The sequence below is a fragment of the Rattus norvegicus genome, unplaced genomic scaffold (genome assembly GCF_021556685.1).
Source record: "Rattus norvegicus strain SHRSP/BbbUtx unplaced genomic scaffold, alternate assembly SHRSP_T2T haplotype2-0000026, whole genome shotgun sequence".
In the NCBI taxonomy this organism is placed as follows: domain Eukaryota; kingdom Metazoa; phylum Chordata; class Mammalia; order Rodentia; family Muridae; genus Rattus; species Rattus norvegicus.
The window spans coordinates 842501-866966 of record NW_028238785.1 but is presented as its reverse complement, the minus strand read 5'-3'; the positions used below and the strand labels follow the sequence as shown (position 1 = coordinate 866966).

The window sequence follows — 24466 nt, the reverse complement described above, 5'->3', positions numbered from 1 at the left end:
TGGGTGAGAGAGGAGCAAATGTAGCAATGGTCAGATTCTGATGCAGCATAAAGATTGGAAGGAGCTTAGACCGTCTCAGTGTCTTATAGGGACATTATAGACACTGATGGGCAGTGTGGGGATTGCAGGGTCCCTTATAGTGTTCTCTGCAGGTGTCAGGGCTCTGTCAGACCTATGACTATCAGGCAGGCTCTGAGCGCAAGTGAGAGTCACGGGACAGGCCCTGTGTACAGCCTGGTTTGGGGACATTTCCAGGTGCCCCATGGACTGCAAAATAAAGGCAAAGGACACAGGGAAGCCAGCAGTTCCCCTGCACAGGACATAAATACTTGTAGACCTTTCTAGAATTTCCATAGACCATCTGTCACTAGTCCTCACTATAGAAGGCACCAGCATTCTGCCCTCTACTTCAATTGGTGAGACAGCTAGTCTAACTCCAGCAGTAAGGCCTCAGGGAAGACAGTAAGAACTCACAGGTGACCTCTTTTACTATTGAAACAGGCTCTTCCTATGGAGCCCAGAGTGACCGTAGGGTCCTAATTCTCCTGCCTCACAGTGACTGTAAATTCAAATCTACCTTCAAGAGCAATTGATTCATAGCACAGGGGGGAAGATCAGATTAAGGCTATCTAAAGGCCCCAGGGTGGTAGGATTACCAGGGTCCTAGTAAGTTTCTCCAGCCTTAATTACAACCTGAGTCAGTCCTGCTGTGTGGGATATCGCCTGCTGCCCAGTGATGTCACAACTTGGAATTCTTTGTCAAATATAAGCTATTATGGGAATGAAGTAGCCACACAATAAACACTGGTCTGGATACTCCTAGGTCAAGAATCCCCTGTTGGAAATGCCTTGGACCGCAGCATTTTACATTCCGGATCCTTCTGGCTTTTTAGCAGATTTATAAATACAAAAAAGAAAAATGGGCATAGTAATTTAAGCCTATGATCCCAGGCATGGGAAACTGAGTCAGGGTGATGGAAGACTGTAAGTTCCAGGGCAACCTGTGTTTCAAGAAAAAAAAAAAAAGGCATGGTGAAGATTCCACTCAAGTAGAAACCAAAAGGCTTTCACATGGGGCCTGCCATCCACTGGTCAGCACTCCCATCGTCACAGCCACAGGGAGACACTGGGGAACATTTCCCACTGTCTCTCTTTGGGATGCAGTCCACCCCATGATTCTATGTGAGGAATGCCCCAAAGGTTGCATCATGTGAGTGACCTAGATAGTTCCAGGATTGGGAGAATTCAGGAGTTTATAATTAGGGATGATCTACAGCTATGGCAAAGCCTTTTCCCTCCACATGGCAGCCCCAGGTTTGGCCCCAACAGTAAAAATAAAATCCCCCCAAAATAATGCCAACAAAATATCACGAAGCCTAAACGTCTGACCACTCTCCTCAAAAGTGCACAGGAACCTGACTCCACATTTAGGACCCACTATGGCCTCTGTGACCTGTGAGAAGGGATCTAATATGGGAATTAGTACAGTATGACTTATCCTTATGGATATCTTTGGTGACAATCACCACCTGACCCCTGAAAACCCATCTACCTGGGAGGCTCAGCACTCATGTCACCAAAAAAGCCCAGATCCTAGGGCCAGCATGGGCAGGTGGTGAAGAAAGTTTGTCTCTCGTGAACATCAGTTGCTGCTCCTGATCTGACTCTATCCTCAGGAGACAATGTCACTCCAGAAAGTGTGGGTGTCAATGGCTCTTCCCAGGCCAAGACTGGGATACTGCTTAAGTTCCACAATGCACAGCAGTGCTCACTCTAGAGCTAAATGTTCTACAGCTAAAAGGGGTGGGTGCTCTGTTGGCCACGCCCCTCCCCAGCAGTGTTTAGTGCACTCTGAGTGGAGCTTCAAATGAGAGGGACTTCTTGAAGCTACTCCCGTGGAGAATGGCAGATTCATCAGAACAGGGAACAGGGTGAGTTCAGAGCATAGCTGGAAGGAATTTAGGGGTGTCAAGCCATGACTACGACCAGATCCTGTGCTGACAGGCAGTTGAGCTGGAGAACTGGCATCCAAAGTGTGACTGCCTGAATTCCTCTTAGACCAAAAGCCCTGGATCTGAGCTACTTTGCTGCATTCTCCTGAGCAGGGTCCCAGACGCAGCTCAGAATCGGGGTTGTGCATGGACTTTGGTGCTGGCAGCAGGTGGCTTAGCCACAAAGTGCCCAGCTTTCCCATCTGTGCCCACTCAAACTCCTCTGTTTCATTTTAGGTGTGTTTGGTATAGTTTTAAGACAGGGTATCTTGTAGCAGCCCAACTCGCTTTGAGCAACAATGTAACATAAAAATAACCTTGAATTCAAGATCCTCCAACCCCTCTGTCCCAAGTCCTGGAATTAAGACCTCCAGCTGTGACCATTTTACTGCAGCATAGGATCCATCTGTGTTAGAGTGAGCTTTGGAAATACTGGAGCTCCGACTGTTCCTTAGAATTCAGGTTTCCTTAATTCTTAGCAGGAGTTTTGTGATGATGCTGATCAGAGAGTCAGGAGTTAGACTGGGAGAGGTAACAGTCCTGGCAGCCCTGAGTGCGCAGTGAAAGTCAAGACAGAAGCCTGCTGATTAGCACCTGAGTGAAAGTGGGAGGATTCAGAGTTCAAGAACAGACTCAGTTACATTCCTAAAACCATATTGCAACATTTTTGTTTCATTTTTGGCTTGTTTTCTTTGAGACAAGGTGTTAATTTATAGCCCTGGCTGTCCTGGAACTCACAATGCCTCTGCCTCCCAACGGACGGAATTAAAGGCATGTGCCAACATGCACTGCCACTAATTAATTTTTAATTAAACATGCTGGCACAATCCAGTAATCCCAGTGTTTAAGAGGCCGAGGCAGGGAGATATCTGGTTTCCTGACAAGTCTGGTCTACAGAGAGCATATCAGAACTGCCAGGGCGGAACAGAGAAACCCTGTCTCAAAAAATAAACAACAAAATGTGTTTTTTTTTTTTAAAGAAAAGAGGACGGGGGTGGGGTGGAGATTTAGCTCAGTGGTAGAGCGCTTGCCTAGGAAGCACAAGGCCCTGGGTTCGGTCCCCAGCTCCAGAAAAAAAGAACCAAAAAAAAAAAAAATAGGAACGAATTGTCAGAGAATTAGAGGCAGAGATCCAAAAGATATTGGGCAGTTCAGAGTCTAGCTTCTGAGATGAAACTGGACACTATGGGGTTAGGGTGAGGATTCTCATCTTGGACTGGGAGACAGAGGCTGGCTTCAGGGATGGAAGGCTCAGTCAGTCATTAGTCAGGATTCTCAATCAAGAGGATGTTGTAAGATCCAAAATGTGTGAGCAGTGTTCTGCATGAGACTAGAAGAACCCGCCTACCCATACAAAACAGCCAATGAAGAGTAATCACAAGCATACGTCTGGAGGTCCACAAGAGGTTAATGTCCACCTTAGTGTGGATTATTCAGAGCACAGGTGGAGAGGAGTAGAAGAGCTGATGGTGGCTGAGGCAGGAGAGGAGTTCAGGTGTGAATTTGAGCCAGTAAAATGGAGCTTGGAGGTCGGCAGAGCAATGAGAGGTCTAACAGCATAGCTGTTGATATCCTTCAGATTAATTTGTCTTAAGAGCCTCATGCAATAGCCAAGGACAGGAATACATCTGACTATTGAGTGGCTGGGCTCACATAGCCCAACAGATTTGGCCTTGCCTCTGTGGGATTCCAAGTCTCTCCCTTTAGACACAGCCATGGTGAAGGTGTAGCAATGAAGGTGCAGATGGCTTTGCAATGCTTGGCTTATGGTGTTGAGTACTTCATGCTCCATAGAGCTAGGGAATGTCCTAGAAGCCAGGGAGGCTGAGCCATGAGGAAGACAGGTCTCTGGGAGAGAGAAATGATAACCAAAGTCACTAAGAACTTCCTGAATCACAGTGTCTGTTAACCATATATTTTATTTACTTATTTTATGTGCCTGACTGTTTCACCTAATAAATGCTTGTGCACCATGTGGTATGTGTGGTGCCCGTGAAGTCCAGACTGATTCCCTAGAATTGCAATTACAGGTTAATAGGAGCCACCATGTGGACACTGGGAACTGAACCTTGGTCTTCTGCTCTTAGCCACTAAACCAACCATCTCTTCAGCACCACCCCCCAATTGTATAGTCATTAAGATTTAACCATTTGGCCTTCAGTATTTGAATTAATACAGATGTGACAAGAGTTATAGTTAACATGGTGGTTCAGGTATAGACAGGCAGGCATCTCATTGTATACAAAATATGAATCCTTCCTTCCTTCCTTTCTTTCTTTCACTTCTTTCTTCCTTTCTTTCTTTTCTTTCATTCTTTCTTTTCTTTCTTTCTTTCTTTCTTTCTTTCTTTCTCTCTCTCTTTCTTTCTTTCTTTCTCTTTTTGTTTTACTCTTGGAGACAGTGTTGTTTTTTTGTGTATCTGACCTGGAATTAGCTCTGTAGAGGAAGCTGGCCTAGAATTCAGAAATCTGTCTGCCTCTGCCTCCCAAGTGTTAGGATCAAAGGCCTGTGCCACCACCACCACACATCCTTCTGTTTAAAGGAAAAATGTAGTCTTACAGGTCAGCATGAGTTTAGCCCCGATATAGAAATTTTCCTAGGCCTCAGGAGCTCTAGAGTTCATGAAGGATTTGCTGCCTTCCCCTTTAGCCCTGGCTAACTATGAGAGCTCCACACACATGGGTGTTTGCTTCATTAGAGTCTGGAGGATGAGGGTCACAGGCTGAGGTAACTGTGTAGAGCAAAGGATGCCTGGTGAAGGTCAAGTGGGTAAAATGCTGAAATGCTAAGGGAAGAGGCCTATGGTTGGCGCCTCCTACACCTGAGATATCCAACCCAGAAAAGCAGGGGGTAGAGAGTGAGGATGCAGAGTGCACACAGGTCAGGAAAAGGCCATGTTCCTGAAGCCTCCATGAGTGGTGGACAGGCTCTGGGGCACCATGAGGGACATCAGGAGCTTCTGCACTTTGTAGAATTACAGGGTTCCATGTTGTCTCATATGCCCACGTTTTGCCCCCTGCTACAGGGAGACCCAACACCAGAGTCTTCCAGCTCCCAGCCCTGCTTTTGCCATGTAGGTTTATCCAGAAAGAGCTTGGAAGTCCCTGGACCTGGAGTCTCAGGTGGTTGTGAGCCAACTGACCCGGGTGGTGGAGACTGAACCCAAGTCTTCTGCAAGAGCAGCAAAGACCTGTGCACTGCCTGGCCCAGCCAGGGCTGTGAAATGGTGTTTATTTTCATGCTGAACAAGCCCAACAACAGTTTAGGTCCCTAGAAGCCACATAAACCTGGATGCAGTAGTGTCTGTCATCCAGCACTTCCCACAGGGAGATAGGAGCATAAAGTGGACAGTCTCTAGGATTAGGGGGAAGGGCTAGCCTAGCATACACAGCCATGGAGGAGAGGTAGAAGTTGAGGACCTGTGCTCAGGTTGTCCCTGACCTTTACACAGGCACACACACACCTGTACTCACAGAAACGCTATACATACATACGTGAAAAAGGAAATAAAAACAAACAACATTGAAAATACAATATACTGGGGCTGGAGGGAAGGCTCAGTGGTTAAGACCACTGACTGCTCTTCCAGAGGATCTGAGTTCAATCCCCAGCAACCACACATTGTGTCTCATAACCATTTCTACTCTCATATACTACCCTTTACTGTTGTGTCTGAAAACAGGGACAGCGTACTCAGATAGGCAAAATAAATAGTTTTTTAAAATCCTTTTCTTAAAAAAAAAAACTCTTCTGTGACACATGCTCATTGTGTGATTCCAAATGTTGCTAAGTCAGTAAAGTCCTATTGCTACATGGTCACCAGTTGTGTCAGCCTTGGTAGTAGAGTGGCACAGTTGAAAAGTTGCTGGTCACAGTGACCAGGCAGCCTAGAAAGCTAACCATGTGCAGAGAAGGCTGTGCTGTGTCCTAGTCCTCTACCCCACACTGCCCCTCATCCCTACGTACAGAGCAAAAAGAACAGATGAGGAATGTTCCAGGATTCTTTCCTCTTTGATTGCCTTACTAACCTAGCCCTGTGCTACATGTAACCTTGTCACATCATCTGTCCCATCCCTAAGCCCTCATAACTGTCAGATAAGATAGGGATCTTGCTTTGGGGGGAAGCTCTGGTCCCTCTCTGTCCTAAGAGGCTCTGAACCACCGCTGAAAGAGAGTCATCTGAGGATTGAGGGACGTCCATAGCCAGTGCTCTGACTTCCAGGAAGGTTTGAGGAAGGTGGTCCTCTTCTTGTGGTGCCTCTAGTAGGAACAGCCCACACTTGGGCCCAGCTCCCACTGTCAGAAAAAGGCGGGTGGCTCTGGTCTTTGCACAGCTCTCCAGCTGAATGAACAGTGCATCTGTCCTCTCTCTCTTGCAGGAAGTCTCCAGTCTCTGGTGCAGGTGCTGTTCCCAAGACAAAGGAAAGGAAAGTGCTAAGTGAGTGTTCCCGGGATCCTTTAATACATTGTATGCATTGTCTTCATTAATGTTTCTGTTTAATTTTTTATTCCATGTGTATTGATCTCCTTGTAGGGGTGTGCATGCCAAAGCATGAGTGTTGAAGGTAGAGGAAAATCCATGGGAGTCACTTTATCCTACCGTGCGGGGTCCCAGGCTCTGCTCTGCGTCATTGAGCTTCTTTACAAAGAGCTTTCATGCTGAATTTCTTGCTGGCTCTGATTTCAGGGAGAGCATCTCATAGAGCCCAGACTGGCCAGTAAACTACTGATCATCCTACCTCATGCATTGCCATCTACTTCATGAAAGGTTGAGTTATTGACATGAGGAACTGGGGATGGGCAGAGGTGCATGACGGAAGCTATCTCTGCTCAGTGGCATGCCTTTGGGGACAGATAGTTTTCATCACTGAGGTGTCATTTGAGTGCAGTGCTCCTCTGGAGAGAAGGAGTTTCTTTTGCCAGGGCATCAAGACAGGACCTGAAGGTGGAGTTCTGGAGGCCAGGCCTGCATTCCTCTTCAGAAGCTGCAGTCCCCACTCAGGACAGTGCTTTAGCACAGGGTCACATATCCAGTTCTACCCTGAGACCTGCTGAGTCACATGCAGTTTGTGCTGAGAAGCAAACTGGGGTCTCCTGCAAGGGCAGTGAGTGCCTCTCAACCACTTACTCATGCTTTCCTTAATTGTACACTCGAAGTGGGGTGGGCATGACATATGTAGGGGTCAAACACAAATCAAGGGAGTTTTTTCTCTTTTTCTATCAGAGAGGGCCTGAGGATCAAACTCAAGCCCTCAGGATTGACAGTGATGCCTGGACCTGGTGCGTTCAGGGTAGGGGATGAGGGTTTAGTCCTAGGGATGGAGCCCAGGACCTCACATACGCTAGGCAAGTGCCTAATCACTGAGCTACATCCCCAGGAGATGTTGGTTGCAAGAGAACTTGGGCCCTCACCATGCCAAAGGAGCACTCTATCACTTAGTGGCCCCAGCCTGGTAGTCTTGTTTGTAACCTCTGCTGTGTTTGCATGCTGCCTGAGCTTATTAATATATCCACATCCTCAGGGTGACAAAAACTTCATGGAGACTCCCACTGTCAGATACCTGAAGACAGGTTTCAAAGAGAACAGGTAACCAATGCAGAAGTCTCACAGTGTTCGTGTGAAGTACATGGAATATAAGTCCTAGATGACAGAATGCTCAGAACACTGGTGTCCCCATTGTTGGAAGTAACCAGGACCACAGATCCCAGTCTTTCATCACACTTGAAGACTCCTAGCTGGCATGGTGGCACATACTTCTCATCCCAGCACTTGGGAGACTTAGTCAGGAGAATCTCCTGAGAACAGGAGTAGGAGGACAGCCTGGCCAACACATCAGGTGTTACCTGCAGGTCTAGTTCCAGACATATTCCTAGCATGCAGTCAACCCCAGCCATGCAGGGAAAGCATCATGGCACACCAGGAAGCCAGTGAGGCCCATGTTGCTTGACTGGGCAGCTACTTGTTAGCCATAAGGACTAGGGCTCAGAGTGCCCAGAGGCTGTGAGATTGAGGGTTTCAAGGACCCAGCAGCAGGCCAGATGGTCTCAGCCTGGACTCGATACTGAAGAAGGAAGGAGCCCTGAGTCCTGGGCCAAAGCTGTTAGTAGCCCCATGACCTGGGCTGCTGGTGGCTGCTGGGGTCAGGAGCAGTGTCTTGGTGGGTCCTGCTGTGGTGAGAGATAGCAGCAGAACTTCTGGAGGACAGAGAGGGAGCAAAATAGAATGGGAAACCAGTGTAGAGATCTCAGAGTGTTTGTGTGAAGCAGAGCTAGGAAGTGGGTTGCAGGGGCAGGGGAGCAGCAGGCTGTGCCTATAGAGATGAGTCAGCCCAAGGGCAGAGTTGTCAGAGCCCAGCAGCATGGGGTGGGAGAGTATCTCAGGGGAGGGGCTCCTGTCCCTCCAGGGCAGTCTCCACCAGAGACTGAAGGGCTGGGCCTGAGAGTCTAGGGGAATTAGGGATGAGGGAGAGACTGGAGAGATGTGGGAAAAGAATGCACCTAGGAGTGAAGCAGGGCCCCCAATGTGGGATGCTTGAGGCCCGACAGAGTTGGATGTTGTTGATCCTACATTAGGCCAGGCCAGAGGGCCCCAGCTCCAGCAGCCAGAAAGGAAGCCAAAGTGTCTGAGGAGGCCTGCATCAGATTGAGTCTCATGAGGGTCCCACCAATGGCCAAGGCAGGATTTGTTGAAAGCAAGGTTGTGGGTATAATTGTTCTCACCTCGGAAGGGAATAAGTGGCCATGGCTCTCACAGGTACTGACGGTGCAGGGACAGGAGACCTATGGACTGACCTTACTGCCACAGGGCGGCTGAAGGCTCTTGTTGCCTTCAGTTAGTTGTTGTATTAACCTGGCAGCTTCATTTCTTGAGAAGCTTGGGTGGATGAGGTGTAGAGGAACAAGGTCCAGCTAAGAGGAGGAATCCAGAGTGTTCCATGGTTGGCAAACAGGTTCTGAGATCTGGCCTGTACACTCAGGCCAGTGTAACTGATTGTCTTAGCTGCAGGCTCAAGAGGGTTGAACTGACCCAGGATCAAACACCACATGTGCCCTGTGTTTTCCAAGCTTTCTCATGGTTGCAAGCGCTGGGCGAACTCACATAAATTTTTCCATCATTCCCTGAGCTCTAGGTGACTTGGATGGATCATGGAGATATCTCTAAGCCTATGCCAGCACAGCAGTGACATCATGGCAGTGTCCTCTAGGGTTCCAGGACTGGATCTTTTTTTTTCTTTCTCTGCTGATATAAGGAATAAGACATCCTATAAAACAAGGCCAAGCTTTCCTAGAGTTGAAGCCCAGAACACACAAGACTCCCCCAGGGATGGGCCCATCCAAGAAGGTGTGGGATGTTTTGTGGCTTAGGTTGATTCACGGTGAGTGAGAAGTGTCTAAGACGCACACATGTAGCTGCTTGGCAGCTGGGGAGGTCATAGGACCCCCTAGATCTGATTCTGCAGATGACTGTGAACATCCATGTGCTGGGATCTGAACTCTGGTCCTCAATCACTGAGCCATCCCACTGGCCCCTGGCTTTCCCTTCCTAGAATGTTTCTGTGTTTCCTCCTACTTGATGCCTTGATGCTGGCTCCTAGCCCAATGGCCTATATACAAGATGAATTCTATAAATGTCTTATAAACACTAATTATCCTGTGAAGGGTACTAGTGCCCTGTTCATAACAGGAATGCTGAGGAATCCAGTCTGCAACAAAGAGAAGGCCGGGTGCTTTTCCTGTCATTCAGCATGAAGGGCCAGTCATGTTTTCATTGTAGCGTCCTGGTTATGCTATGGGTCTTCCTGGTGCAGCCGTCCTGCTCTGTGACAAATGATGTGTCTCCTGCAGGAGGAAGAGTGGTCGAGTCACAGTACCTGCAATATGACAAGAAAACGAAAAAGGTGATGAAGTCCTTGACTCCCAGAACAACAGGAAGTGGGGGAGGTAGAGGGCAATTAGGGAGACAGCTGAATCCTGAAGGACACTGTTGGGACCTTTGCCAGGTGCCTCTGTGACATCCAGACTTGTACACAGGGATGAGTCTGGGTAGTCTAACATCAGCATATGTCAGTCTCCATGGTCTACGGCCCCTGCTCCTCTGGCTTTGGAGACCTCAATTTTGCCAAGCCTTTTCTTCAGGACCATCCCCTGGATCATCCAGGTGGCTCCTAAGAGACAGGCACTGACAGCAGACATTTGGTATGGATCACAGGCGAAATTGTCATGTGGCTTTTTGCCAAACTACCCAGAGTGCTGTGAAAGGCCCCACTTTGGTGGTGTTCACTTCTGGAATATCCTGTGTGATGTTTTCAGCTGTGAATAACAAGGCTAGCAGTTCCTACTGCTGCCCACACAGGCCTCCAGCACCCTGAAAGCTGCAGTGCTCACCTAGAAGGGAAGCACATAGAGGACAGGGAGAACCCTGAGGAGCTCAGTCAGCTTCCTGGTCATCCCTGCAGGGACACCTCACCCCTGCAGTGTGTGGTCACCTCTGCAGTGACATCTCACCCCTGCAGTGTGTGGTCATCCCTGCAGGGACACCTCACCCCTGCAGTGTGTGGTCATCCCTGCAGTGATGCCTCACCCCTGCAATATGTGGTCATCCCTGCAGTGACACCTCACCCCTGCAGTGTATGGTCATCCCCTGAGTGACGCCTCACCCCTGCACTGTGTGGTCATCCCTGCAGTGATGCCACACCCCTGCAGTGCAGACCTTTGGGCCTGTGGCTTTCAGGTTCCGGATTATCTGTTAAACTCAGTTCATAATCAGAATGTTTTGAGTTCAGCCTCTGCCTGGACTGTACTCCAAGAAGAGTTCAAGGGTTTCTGTGGCAACATCTAGCGACCAAGCCTTAGCAAAAGGATTCTCACATCACCCTGCAGGCAGATTCCCATAGTCATCCCTAGTCCATTTAAGCTGCTGCTGAAGGTGCCTTGAAGGCATAGCCACAGCTACCCTGTGAGTTTACACGTGATGTTTTCATTCAGGAACCCTGATGCCCAGTCTTCTCCTAACCCAGCAGGTGGTCCCTGCATCAGGCTGGAGTTTTGAGTTTCTGTGTTGTCCTGATAACACCTGCTGTTTCCTCCTGGGGCAGAATAGATCTCAGAAGGTCTGAGCCAGTCTCACTGGTTGAGGATTCTTGCAAAGCCTCATCTCCAATTCCTGAGGGAAGGTGTAGGTTAGGAGAATGCCTGGATTTGAAATTCAGTGTTTTCAGATTTCAGGATTGGATGAGGGGTACTCAGCATGTGCATGTGTCCATGTCTCTGTATGCATGCACATGCAGGCCAGGGATGGACACCAGCAACCTACCTCAGTCACCCTATGCCTCTCACACAAAGGAGCTCTCACACAGAAGCTGTGGCTCACAGATGAGGCTGGTCAGGCTTAGAGTCCCAGAGATTCTTCTGCTGTGCTTCAAAACTTTGAATGTGTGTGTGTGTGTGTGTGTGTGTGTGTGTGTGTGTGAGAGAGAGAGAGAGAGAGAGACAGAGAGAGAGAGAGAGAGAGAGAGAGAGAGAGAGAGAGAGATTCTACCAGCTTGTACAACCACGCATGCACATATGGATGCCAGAGGGAAATATCCGGTGTCTTCCTTTTCGAACAGGGTCCTAATCAACTATCAGGTCTCTATACCTTAACATCTAGCAGGGGTCCCAGCGTGAGCATAGTCAGGGCATACACATGCTTGGCTGTCAGGCAGGCAAGAGGGAGAGATCTTGTTCTATTCTTCATGGTTAATGCTCTTAGTGCCCTTGAGGGCCTGGCTGACACCTGCCTGGAGACGGCTGGATCTGATGCTGGCCTAGACAGCCAGGGCTATTGATGATGGATGTCCAAAGTGGCCCTCATTCTTGGCAAACTTCTCTCTTCTAGTCTGAATGTGCTTGGTTGTTTAATGCAAGGACTGGGTTGTAGTTTTCCTCTTCCATCCTGCTGCCTCCTTGTTTTCTCCAGCGGGTCACCTGCCCTAGTGAGGAAAGAGAAGTGTGTGAACCACAGCACCACCCTCCCATGCTTCTGCTTGCTGGTCTGTGGTATCTGTTGATGGAGAACCGTTCCTGTGGCGGTCGGTCCCATTGCTGTTTGTGAGTTTTGAGGATTTACGCCAGTGTAGTAATGTGCACAGTCATCCTGGGAACACCACAGGAAGTTGGTCCCCAGGTTTCAGCACACAGAAGCACAGGCCAGAAGAGATGCCCAGGTGTTGAAGGAGGTCCAGTAGATGTGCTGTTAGTTTCCTGGGTCTGATGCATGATTGTCCCTTGCTTAATAAAATGTATACACAAAACTCTTTAAGTGTCCCACTGACCTCTGAGAAAGAACATCACTGGGAAGATGGCTTTGAACTCTTAACTCCCTGTTCCTTTCCTCATAACAGGTTTCTGTAGCAACCAAAGGATAGAAGCCACCTGAGGGAAGGAAGTCCAAGACAGTGCCTAGGAGCAGAAGTAGGATCTGGCTGTAGAGGGGACAAGTGGCTGGGTATAGGGACTCTAGGATCAGAAAAGAGGCTGTCTGGCATCCCCCACAGCAACGAAGACAGTCACGCATAGTCATGCTCAAAGGCCAGTCTGATCCAGACTGTCCCTCATTTCCCAGGTGATTATAGATTGTGTCAGGTAGCAGTTGAAAACTGGCCATTATGGGGTCTCTGTAAGAAAGGGCGTGATTCAAGTGTTTATTAAGGTATCATGGCATCAAGGGTTTATGAGGGAATACCCATATGTACACAGAACGACTTGCAGATCCAGAGAGCAGGGAGGGAATAGTCAGGAGCTCCTGCTTGCTGCTGCCTTAGGGGTTCTACAGAAATCCCAGTGGCACTTGGGAAGTGGAGGCCATATCAATTAGGGATTGTGGCCACATGGGGAGATTGAGACCAGCCATGTGCTGTGGCATCAGAACACTGACCAGCGATGACAAAATGGAACATAAAACACTGGTTGCTCAGCTTTGATACTGCTGACTGCTGACGTGGCCAGGGGCCATCCGGTTCACCAAAGGCTCAGCCAACAGTTGTCTCTCCACTCAATAAAAGTCAAAGAGTGGCCCAGCTCCACAACCAAATGTGTGCCCACATTGCAATGGCTCCAGTACTGTTTCACCTCAGCTGCGGAGATCTCAGGATCCATGAGTGTCCAGCACGCACACACCCGAAAGAGACAGTCTTAGGGGTCTTAGGCAGCACTGAGGGTGGTGTGCCTCTGCCTCACGGCTCAACGGCCCTGACCTTGGCATTGTTTGGGCACAAGAGAGCAAAGTGCTGGGGACAGACAACCTGCAGTCTACCATGCTGGAAGGGCATGACTAACACTGATTGATCACATCCATGTGACTACTGAAGCTTTTCCTGCTCTCTGTAGTGGTGACCTTACAGAAACCATGCACACCCGGTTTAGACTGTATTAAAGTAGCCACCATTTCAGGGTTCCCTGCAAGGTGCCATGGGACAGTAGTAGCATGAGTCTGCATGTATCTCGACAGTTTTCACTAGGGACTACACACACACACACACACACACACACACACACACACACACAAACACACACATACACACACACACTTACTGACATGGTGCACATTCTTTGCACACAGAAGAAAGTGAGTAGTAGTGAAAACACACCAATCATGGAATTGATGGAGGGAGCTGTGGGGAAGCTGGGGCTTAGAGTTACTTAAAGGCCCTATGCAGGCTCTCCTTCTGTTGGAGGAGAAACTTCAAGTGCAATGTGGTTCTTTATTTTCTTTCTCTAAAGCACAGAGGGCTAGGGTGGATCACAGGGCTTTGAGCATATTCGGCAAGTACAGTCACACTGAATTAAATCCTAGGGCTGGAACCTATTAATCTTCTACAGAATTACAGAGCAGCCTGGATGAAGACTCTCAGCTGAAAAGGTGGACATCTCAAGACAGGCACTGGACAATGGCTGTCAGACTTGACTGAAGACTGGAAATGTTTTGCTATCTCACAGGAAAAGAAGGCCCCTCCCACTACACCGTACTCTAAGGACATTTTATTCAGGATAGGATGACATGAACTATTGTCTCATGTCACAGATGTCAGCACTAAGTATCCAAGGTGTTGTATGCCAATGGTAGCATTAACAGAACAAAGCACACAGTGTCATGAAGATATAAATCATGACTTTGTGTAGCAAGACCCAGGCCTCTTCCAGGTTCTTAGATAGTAACTGAGAACCTCAAATACGGTAGTGATGTGATAGTGTGGGGTGAATCTAGTTACAACTAGTTTTGACACAGATGACACTTTTTGTGTCATGGTCAGTTTATAATGAATGACTAGACCTAAGCATGAGAGTAACCAAATACTACATTGCTTCTCTAGCTGCTGAGCTTTTAAAAGCCCTGGGGTGACAGCAAGCTTTTGTGGACATACTGGATTGGTCCTTCTGTACTTTAACTCTCTGAGTCACCTCCACTCTCAGCAAGTTAGATCAATTCCACAAATTGGAAATCAGTCACCTGGAAAAAATACATTCTCAATACGATCCCAGATTGGCCATGGAAAAAGGGTAGCTTGCACTGTCCCACCTAGGTTCTGGGCCTGCACAGGCCTGCTCTCCAAGAGAAACCTGTGTTCACAGCTGCAGGCTACATTCACTATGGATGCTCTTGAGGTTCCTTCCTAAACTGCTTAGATTACAATAATTTTCTTGCTAACTATCAAAAAACTGATTATGCCAACCTGGCCTACAAGAAGCTAGTTTCTATTCTGTATTTCTCCCTAAACTGCTTAGATTAAGATACGTTTCTTGCTATCAATAGAGCACATTATGCCAAGCTGGCTTACAGGATCTAGTTTCTATTCTGTATTTTATCAGATGTGCATAATACATATGGTCATCATTGATAACAGGTGAAAGATCTGCTCTAATATGAAAACTAAGTGATGCTGGAGGATGATCCTGACCCACAATGAGGAGTGGGAATACCAGAGCCCTGTAGGGATGCCTGGCAAGCTAACACATTGAGCATGTACGGCTCAGTAAGTTCCCTGTGAACACACATCTCCTGATCTCTCTCTTTAATCATAGGTGATCCTGTCCACCTAATACAGCCCCTCATGTGGAATAACAAAAGCCACCTGCAGGAGCTGTGGTGATGACTCACAGGGTAGAGCATCTGCTGCTCTCTCAGAAGAACCACATGGACACTAACAATTGGGTAAAGTGTGTCTGTGATTACAACATAAAGTGTCAGAGACACAGCCACATTCTCCACACAAAAGACACTGTCACACTGAGTACCCCTTGGTGACTTTGAATTCACTTATTAGCCCAGGATCCATGGAACATGCAGAGATCCATCTGTAGCTGTCAGTTCTAAGTCCACAGGAGGGGACAGAACCCTTGAGTAAGAATGATGGTCTTAAGAGTCAAGAGATAGAATTCAATTTTTATTCATTACAAATACATTTTTACAACAAAACAGGATTAAACTGAATAAAAATATTTAAAAATATTTGAAAGTAAAAATAGTAACAAGAACATATAAATATGAAACAACAAAAAGAAAACTTCAATTAAAATCATAACAAAAATATTTCTAAAAGCATATTCTTAACGAACATTTAGTAGCACAGACGTATTGCTGTTTCTCCTCTAGCATACATAATGAAAGGCGGTCCCCCAAGTTGTCTCTCAAGTGCTGTTTTCTGAGAAGAAAGTAAGACCTCAATCAGTCAGGCTGGCTTAGTGGTATATAAATTTAGGGTCTCTAAGAAATGACAAAAAAACTCAGAGGATGAATACTCATCCAAAAAATGTTGTTACCATTCAGGATGTTGGTCATCAGGGACTCCTGAGAAAGCAACTTATTCTTCAGGAAGCTCTCTTACTGGGGTGTGTCCAATTCCAGCTCTCTTGCACTTTCTGAGACCTGGGAGAGGAAGGCAGTTTTTCAGACACTGATTTGGTGGGGAAATGCAAGCCAGCTGTCAGAATGCTGCCTTCTACCACCTCAGTTCTATTGGACAGTCGACATGGACATTTTAAGTGATATCATTGTTGCTAACTCTGTGGGCAGGGCAAAATCTCCAGAGAGCCTCACAGTAATGTGGGCTGCCAATCTGGGACCCAGACTTATACCAGTGCAAACCAAGAACAGGGCAATGGCAAGAGACCTCATCGGGTTGCAGAAGAAAGGAGATGTCCATATGTCACCAAGGTTAAAGCCAATGATAAGTACTAATTTGACATTTGCACTTGGTTCTTATCCCAAAGGTGCTTCCTACACAAGAGATCACATGACCACAGAGTGTCATTTGTCAAAGAACCAAGAAATTGTTCAAAACTCTACATAGGATCCAATGTATCACATGGATATGCAATAATATGATATGTTATTCATCTGTCACCATTTCTAGACTGCAGCTTCAAAAAGAGCAGCAAAATATGCTTGCACAATAATTCAGTTTCTGAAAAGTGGTTAACTTCCTAGAATACTTGTGCATAGGCAGAGCAATGAACAATTCCATTACATGAGGTGGTTGGCTGGTTGTGAGTGTAAATTAGAAAGGTGGTAAGAGAAGCAAAGATGTATCAAATTGGCAAATTTTATCAGATATTGTTAAGCTAACACGTCCCTACCTGATAATGCTGGTTCTGGCCGTTGATGGTCTTTATCTTTCTTGTTGAAGTCAACCAAATATTTTTGGTTCAGTGCACAATCAAGATGTACCTCCTTGCTCTCCTGCTTCAGTGGGACCAACTTCTTCCTACATGTGTTCTCCATCAGGAGCTGGCTGAGCAGGTTTCTGGAAATACAGTCTGCATAGTAAGATCATGCTGGCCCTTTCTCCCATTCCTACTCCCAAGTCCCACTAACTCTACCAGGTCCCAGATACCCATGAAGACTTAATAAAATGCATCTTGATACATATAAGGCTGCTGCACAAACCATAAAGAGTTAATTCGGGGAAGAATACATTGTTTGCTTGGCCTGACACCAATTAGTGTCCACACCTCTGAGAAAGAACATGGATATACAAATATCCATGAAAGCCCAATACATAGGGGCAACATCAATTAGTACTGGGCCAACACCCTCAAAAGAGGTCAGTAGAACCAAGGGAAGGTCATGCTAACCATGTGGTCCACGCACTGAGTTTTGTAAAACCTGGTGTGACACCATAGGTCCAGGTCAGCCTAATAACCTTCTGCTGACTTCAATCAGTACTGTTCTCCCTAGAGCGTTTTGAAGATGCCTAGACAATCCTGGGATGAGTAACAGTCTTTTATGGAACTGAAAACTGAGTCCTAATGACCCTGGAACACTGATGGGTAAATAGCACAAGAGATAGAACCAGAGCTGAAGACCGTCCAATCCAGAACAAAGAAAGTCAGAAATGGCCATTCCACAAGTGATAGCCTTTCTGACCAGGACTTACCTAGAGAAGGTAATCTCCTTCTTCAGCTTATGGTTGTTCTCATGGACCTCAGTGTTCTCCATCTCTAAGTTGTGCAGAATTGACATGACCGCCTCCTCCATTCTCTCCAGGTCTTCATAATATGGATTTGGCCTGAAGTGTGGCCTGGCCCGAAATGATAGAATACAATGAACATCGGCATTTAGGAATATATGAACTCAGGGTGGGTCCTATATTACCCCAGGCTGCTGCCTGGATCTTCCAGCACTCAGTCCCCTACCTAGCAAGTACAGAGACTCACCATAAACTCACTGCAATTACAATCTTGCAAAGCCACCAGCTGTCAAGGGCTTTGCAAATGCACACTGGGCACTCACTCTCCCTGACTTTATCCCTGAATTCTTCATTCAGACCACAAGTTCTGCTTTTAAATAAATGGAAGCAGATGAGTCCATTTTCAATCTCACTCCTCAGGAAGGGTCAGGTTCTGAATCTCCACTATACGGGAGGTGAGGTTTAGCACAGGGTGGTTAGGGAGGCACAGCTTTCTAGAACCCAAAACCTTAATAGGATAAGAAGGTGACCTTGCAGACCCAGGAATGAAACAAGAGCATTTGGAGCAATTCATACCTGTTCTTCATGGATCTCTCTGTCAGAAACCTCAGGCGATCTCTCAGGTCATTTCTCTCCTCAGTAATGAGCTGCAGCTCTTTAATCAGCCTCTCCTTTTCCTTCATGGCCTGATTCTTGCTTAGGTCAGTGCCAGGGGATGATGTTTCTCTCCCAGCGTCTGTAGGTAGAAGAACACAAGTGAACCTGCATGGGGAGAATGCATAGAGTGTTCATAGACCTCAGTGAGGCCTAAACAGGAAAACAAGCCTGGAACTTGGTGTCACTGCTAGGCGATTGGTCTATGCTTAAGAGACCTCCTCAGGGGATCTCAGTTCTCCCACTACTCTATAGAGACCAAGAGACGTAAGCAGCCAGGTGTTCCCTATGCCGGACATCAGGTGCTTACATGTACCACGGAGATGGCTTCTCCAGGATTATCATCAGCTGAACAGGGTACAGCTTGGTTTCAGGACCCTCACCCCTGTGGCTTCAGAACTCAGATGATAAATTCACCATCCACAAAACTTGAGTGATTGGAGACACTCAGATGTCCTACCCTGATACTCTAAGCCAACAACTTTGGACTTAAAACGCATTTCCAGGGAGGATATGTTCAACAGACTTATCAGTGTCCCTATGTGAAATACCAAATGCCCCAGAATTGCGAATACGTTACAGGCTGAATCTTGGTCTACACGTTCAAAATAGTTTTGGTATTGTAGAAAAATTTTTGTAACATACAACCTCTAATATATAAAGCAAACGATGACCCTGCCAGTTAGAAGAAATCAGAGAATGTCTAAGAACATAAGGTTATTGCCTGGAGCACAATCTCTCCCTGTTACTACTGTCAGATACCCACTGTATTTAAAGAAGCAATGATAGTGAAATACATTGCTGCCCTGTCTAAACTCAGAAAAGGTGGACCCTCCATGACTACTGATGGTGTTATTATATCAATGTAACAGAATAAATGAACTGAAAAGTAAAGACCAGAAGTTCACAGTATAATAGCATTGGCCTTACCATATCCTCCCAGTGGGGATGGGGAAACTAAAGTTCTGAAATCCTTGACTTTAAGGAATTGTGATATTCATGGAAATTCAATTCCTTTTCAGATGCTCCAGTTGCTGTGGCCCATTGCTAGAAAGGTCAGCTTAAGCCTGCAGCCACCCTGGCAGGAAGCTCAAAATACACTGCCCAGAACTTACTCCACATTCCCCAGAAGTGCTGTCTTTGCCCATCATTACTTTGAGACGAAAGGCCAAACTCCTTCACTCTAGTCTCTCCACAATCGACGTTCCCCCTTCCAAAACGCTTGCGAAGACGGGAAAACATGTCTTAGCTTGTAACCGCCAGACTCAGACTGAGAGAAACTAGGGCACTGGTTGTCACTACAACACAGGTGACATCACAGAGGATGCCAGAACTCTCTAGGAAATAATAGAATGTCCAAGAAGGGACAGCAGATGTCATGGGGAGCAGACTTTGCCTCCTGCTAATGTTCTCCCTGTACTGAGCATAAGCTGAGGTGCCCTTTCCAGGAGACTTTCCTGGGGCAGAGCCACTGAGCATCTCCTGCTTCCAAAGCCAAATTTTCCTCAAGGCTTGATTAGAAAAACCTTAGTAATTCCTATGCACCTAAATGAATGTTTCCTTTCAAATCTTCCCAAAAAATGTCTCATCCTAACTCAAATTGTCCTCATTCACCAATGTTAGCCATTAAAGCTTCCTGAGATTTCACACCAGCTTGAATATGCAGTCAAAAGTTCTCCTGTCTCATTATGTACATGTGCTTTATATCACATCAAGAAATAGTCTGCATGGTAGGTTACAACATGGGTGTGTATTAGGGGAACACTCATGAAGTCATGTGCTTAGCAATCGACAATTGCCAGAAAATTCCTTAGGAAAAAGAGTTGAAGTCTTTAAGGTGCTAGGAATAGTGTGGAGACCAGTTGGCAGAGGAAAATGCAATATTAGAGCCACCAGTGAAGGGAACCTCATGCTGCTTGTGGGGTTCTGCTCTCTGCACCAATGTTGCTAAAGGAGCACTGCTCACAGGCCTGAGTAAGATGTACCATGAGCTTCTATTAGAAAAATAAAATACACAAGAGATATAGAGGGTGCACAGAAACGTCTAATATGAGGCTATAAACATCATTAAGTGGATAGAGCAAGGTCCCTGCACCTGTACACTGGGAAATGGCCACCCCACCAAACACAAAAGTAGTAACACATTTATCATAGTAAAACACATTTATCATAGTAAAAAATGAATACTTTATAGAATGCACCCACTAACACTGATTGATCACATCCGTAGTTCAAATTTTGGGGGCAAATTCATGGCCTTAACTATCTTTGTATAAACTTATATAGCAAAAAATAAGAAAGAACGAGAAAAGAAAAAGTCAAAACTAAAAGCTCAAGCTTCTCATATGAGGATTGCAGGAAGTGTTATATGGGAGTCAGTTCTGATTAGGCCATTTTAGATAGAACAGTGCATAGTGACCCGTAATGTGATGGGCCCTATATAAAGCTTTTTGCAATATTGGAATTTTAACAAACCTCATCCAGAACGTACGGAAGAGGCACCATGTGATCACCATGTGATCTCCATGTCCTTACTTTGTATCAGGTTATTTTTCTGCATCCTTGATTGTCAGGCATGTAACAGCAACAATCTGAAATAGCTGATAGACATGGAAAAACATGGCTAAAACTATAGTTGTGGGTTACACACCTCAACTGTGAAAGGCTAATGCTGTCTGCACAGTCCTTGGAGGCCACTCTTATAAGCCTATTTATTGCAAAGTGAAAGGAGGTTTATCTGAGCTCAAAGTGATCCTGGCCAGCCAGGTAGAGGGCAACATGTGATACTTGAGACCCTGTTTTAAACCAGCACAGAAATCCACCCTTCATTCAAAGCATCATCTACGAATTCTCGATTATTTACCATTCTCTCCCTACCAGTCGTTCTGTTTGGAATGGTAGAAAACAACTGGAACTGATCTTTCTATTTTAAGGACCTTGATCTCTCTTTTTTTAGGTCCACATTAAGAGTGCATACAAATGGACATCACCCTCTGAACATCTTAGTATTATCTACTCTGTATATATAGCATAATACTGTGCCTATGAAAATCTTAAGCTTCCTTGAGTGTAGTTGCCCCATCAAGAAGTGTGAAGTTCTGAGTTCAAACCCCAGTGATGCTTTAAAGGGACTAGAAGAAAGCGATCAGAGATACTCCACTTCTTTGTCCTTAGATTAAATCAAGTTGACACAATGTGAACCTGGTGGGCTATTTAACCATGCATCTTTCTCCCAACCCCACTTCCACGAGTTCAGTCCATGGCAGAATTCATCCCCCACCATCCTAGATATTTCTTTGTATATTTCTACAAGAGCCAGGTTTCTTTTTTTTTAATAGAATTAGTTGTAGTCAATCAACTGCTGCCCTATGTGAGAAATGATTAGTATCTATTGCAACTTACCACAGTGTATTTGTGTATACAAGTACATTATTGGAAATCCAGCATTACTGAGGGATTGGAAACCAGTGCTGTGGCCTTGCCTTTCTGTGCCTCTTCCTGGCTCACAGGCAGCAGGGGGCAGACCTTGAGTTCCTCTTCAGGGACAGAGTGATGTTGAATGGGCACTGAGCAGGCAGAGAAACGCAGCTGAGGCAGCTCCTTTCAGTATCAAACACATCATCTCCTTCCCATCTTAAGGGCTACTGCTGAGGTCTTGCCCCCATACCTACCTTAATAGCAGCGAATTTGTTACACAGCAGCCAGCTCTTTCCTATTGTTCTGTAATATGCCTCCACATCATGGATGCCAAGAAAAACACTAACAAAGAACAAAAAACTCTGACGTTGAACTGTGTGGTACTGGTCACATACCCTGTTATGTTCTGTATGTTATGAGGTTTGTTAATCTTAACAAGTTCCCCAAGTGTATTCTTCACATAGGACCCAATAGATTCAAGGAAAATAGGAACAATTATGTGTAAAATGGCCTGAGTCAGGGCCCATAGACCGAAGCATTTCCAGCACTTGTGCATGAGCCCATGTGGATTTTGCAATGAGCGGGGCCTAGCAATGTCCAGTACACAGTTGTGAGCTGTTGCTCTGGTTGAACTGTATTGGTGTGTGCATTAATAAACTACACCTATTTAAATGAATTCAGTGTCCTGTGGTTTGAATCCAGACCCCTTGACACCAAATCTTCCCTTCAGCAGCATTTAGGAGAAGCAGCTAGGGTCAGGAGGGGTGACATCTTGCCATAAGTTATGTGACAAGAGGGATGGTGAATGGTACCTTGTGATAAGAATCAAGGTTTCCTCTGTAGTATTTAGGTCTATACTGGCCCTGTGCAACAGCTTCAAGAACCCAGTTCTGATTTTCCTTGGGATTCCCGTGATGATGCACTCAGACAGGATTGGAAACAACCAAAACGGTGGTCAGACTTGATTTATAAAATGTAGGTAACATTGCAAACTTATGTTGTAGGATATTTGATCATATTGTCATCCCCAATATTGTGTTATTTACTTAGAAAAATACCTTCTGACTGTGTACTTCAGTACTAGCACCAATATTTAACCCTAGAGCTATTTTTGTTTGTTTGTTTGTTTTTTGTTTTTGTTTTTGGATGAACAAGTACTTTCCTATTTTGTGGCCCAGCCCTAGCTCTTACTTCTTTGCACAGTCATAGAGAGATCAAACATATACTCAGACAAAGCCAGGGGAGTGTATAAAAGGGCCTAAGGCAATACCACATAATGACATTGAAAGTGGGCTCTCTTCTTGATCCACGCCTCCAGCTCTCCTGACATCTACATGAATTATAACTCCTAATGCAGTGTAAATGATGTCTGCGCTATTGCTGAGGGAATCATGAGAATAACAACTGTAAACATTCCACCATCGATAGAATTTGTGGAAAGAGGTGACTGGCAGCCAACAAGAGGGCTCTACAGTTAAAGGGGCTTGCTGTCAAGTCTGATGAGCTTGACTCAATCCCCAGGACCCACGTGGTAAAAAGGAGAGAACCAAGGGCCAAGCTGTCCTCTGGCTTCCACTCATGTGCTTACATGTATGTGAGTATATATGTATATGTCTGTATGTACGTGTGGATATGAATGTGTGTATGCATGTATGTGTATACGTGTATATGTATATGTGTGTATATGTCTGTCTATATGTGTGTATAGGTGTATTTGTATGTGTGTATATGTATTGTATGTGTGTGTATGTGTGTATGTGTGTGTGTATGTGTGTATGCATGTAGGTGTGTATATATGTGTGTGTGAGCATGAATGTGTATAGTCATGTATATGCATGTGTTTTCATGTACGTGTATTCGTGTATATGTACGAATGTATGTGTGTATATGTATGTATGGACACACAAACACACATGATGTTAAAACATAAAAAGCTCCTTGGAGTATTCATAATGCCTGGATAAGTGGTGACCATGTGGGGGAAACACATGTCCATGTAAGCACACCTGTTCACATGCGCTGAGCAATGCCCAGCCTGGTCTTGAGCTCACTACCTGCCCAACGATGAGTTTCTGCCCACCTGGTCTTCTCAGAGCCAGGCGACGATTGTTCCTGCCATGCCAGTTCTGTTCCAGTTTCTCATGCCACAAACCTTCTAGCTTGAATCTCACCTACTGACGCAGGAACCTAACAGCCTCCAACCCAGTGAAGTAAGTAAACTTCTTCCTGACATCCTCAGGCTTGGTGTCCCCCATGAGTCACAGGGAGGAAGGATGGCATGCACCAAGGAGAAGGGCCATGGGCAAGGAAGACAGGATCATAAGTCAGTCATCACTGACACCAGCAAAGTGTGTGCTTCAGAGCAGGCTCTGCTCATTCTTGTCCCAGTGGCAGGACTTAAGAGTGGTGCATACCTGTCACCCAGCACTCAGAGACGTCTGAGGCATGAGAACCAGGAGTTTATGGCCATCTTAACTAATGGTGAGATCAGAGACAGCCTGGGCTGCATGAGACTCAGTCTCAAAGCAGGCAAGAAGGAACTTGCTATATTTGAGCAAGGAAGCTGGAATCCTCCTGGGTTCTAAACATTCACTGCAATACAGAAAGATGCTAGGGCTAGTGTGGGAGAAAGTAGGAGACAGAGAAGCCAGGTTAACCCTCCCTAATCTTCTCATGCTGTGTGAGCTATGAGTAGATGGTGCCCTATACACTGTGGACAGGATGGTCTCTCAGACGGTTCAGAAAGCCATGGAGGACTCCTGCAATTCTCCACTTGGGTGTCACTTGAGTCTTATATGTGTGTGTTTACAAGCCAAAATATAAGATCCATAGGTGACTGTGTAAATTCAACATGGTCCAGCCATGTGCTGGAATATTATTCAGCCTTACATAGAATTCAGATTCTGACCCTTGAACAGGAATGAGAATGGTAGCCATTCTCCTAAGTCAGACCTCCAG

General features: G+C 46.1%; 1 protein-coding gene across 1 annotated transcript; it reads right to left on the bottom strand.

Moving 5' to 3' along the window:
• Positions 1 to 15399: 15399 nt before the first annotated feature.
• LOC147997908 (disks large homolog 5-like) lies at positions 15400 to 18167 on the bottom strand. Its single transcript, XM_087601533.1, has 5 exons — positions 18014 to 18167; positions 17405 to 17548; positions 16605 to 16771; positions 15789 to 15894; positions 15400 to 15670 (listed from the first exon to the last, which is right to left on the bottom strand). Exons 1-4 carry the CDS (start codon positions 18118 to 18120, stop codon positions 15830 to 15832), a joined length of 483 nt encoding a protein of 160 aa, XP_087457659.1. The 5' UTR covers positions 18121 to 18167; the 3' UTR covers positions 15400 to 15670; positions 15789 to 15829.
• Between the last annotated feature and the right edge of the window lie 6299 nt (positions 18168 to 24466).

Coding starts and splice junctions, on each gene's coding strand:
- LOC147997908 (XM_087601533.1), bottom strand. CDS start 18,120: ATGAAGGAAAAGGAGAGGCTGATTAAAGAGCTGCAGCTCATTACTGAG. Junction 17,549..18,013: donor GAGAGATCCATGAAGAACAG/GTATGAATTGCT, acceptor ATTTCGGGCCAG/GCCACACTTCAGGCCAAATC. Junction 15,895..16,604: donor GCCAGAACCAGCATTATCAG/GTAGGGACGTGT, acceptor TTCCTCTCCCAG/GTCTCAGAAAGTGCAAGAGA.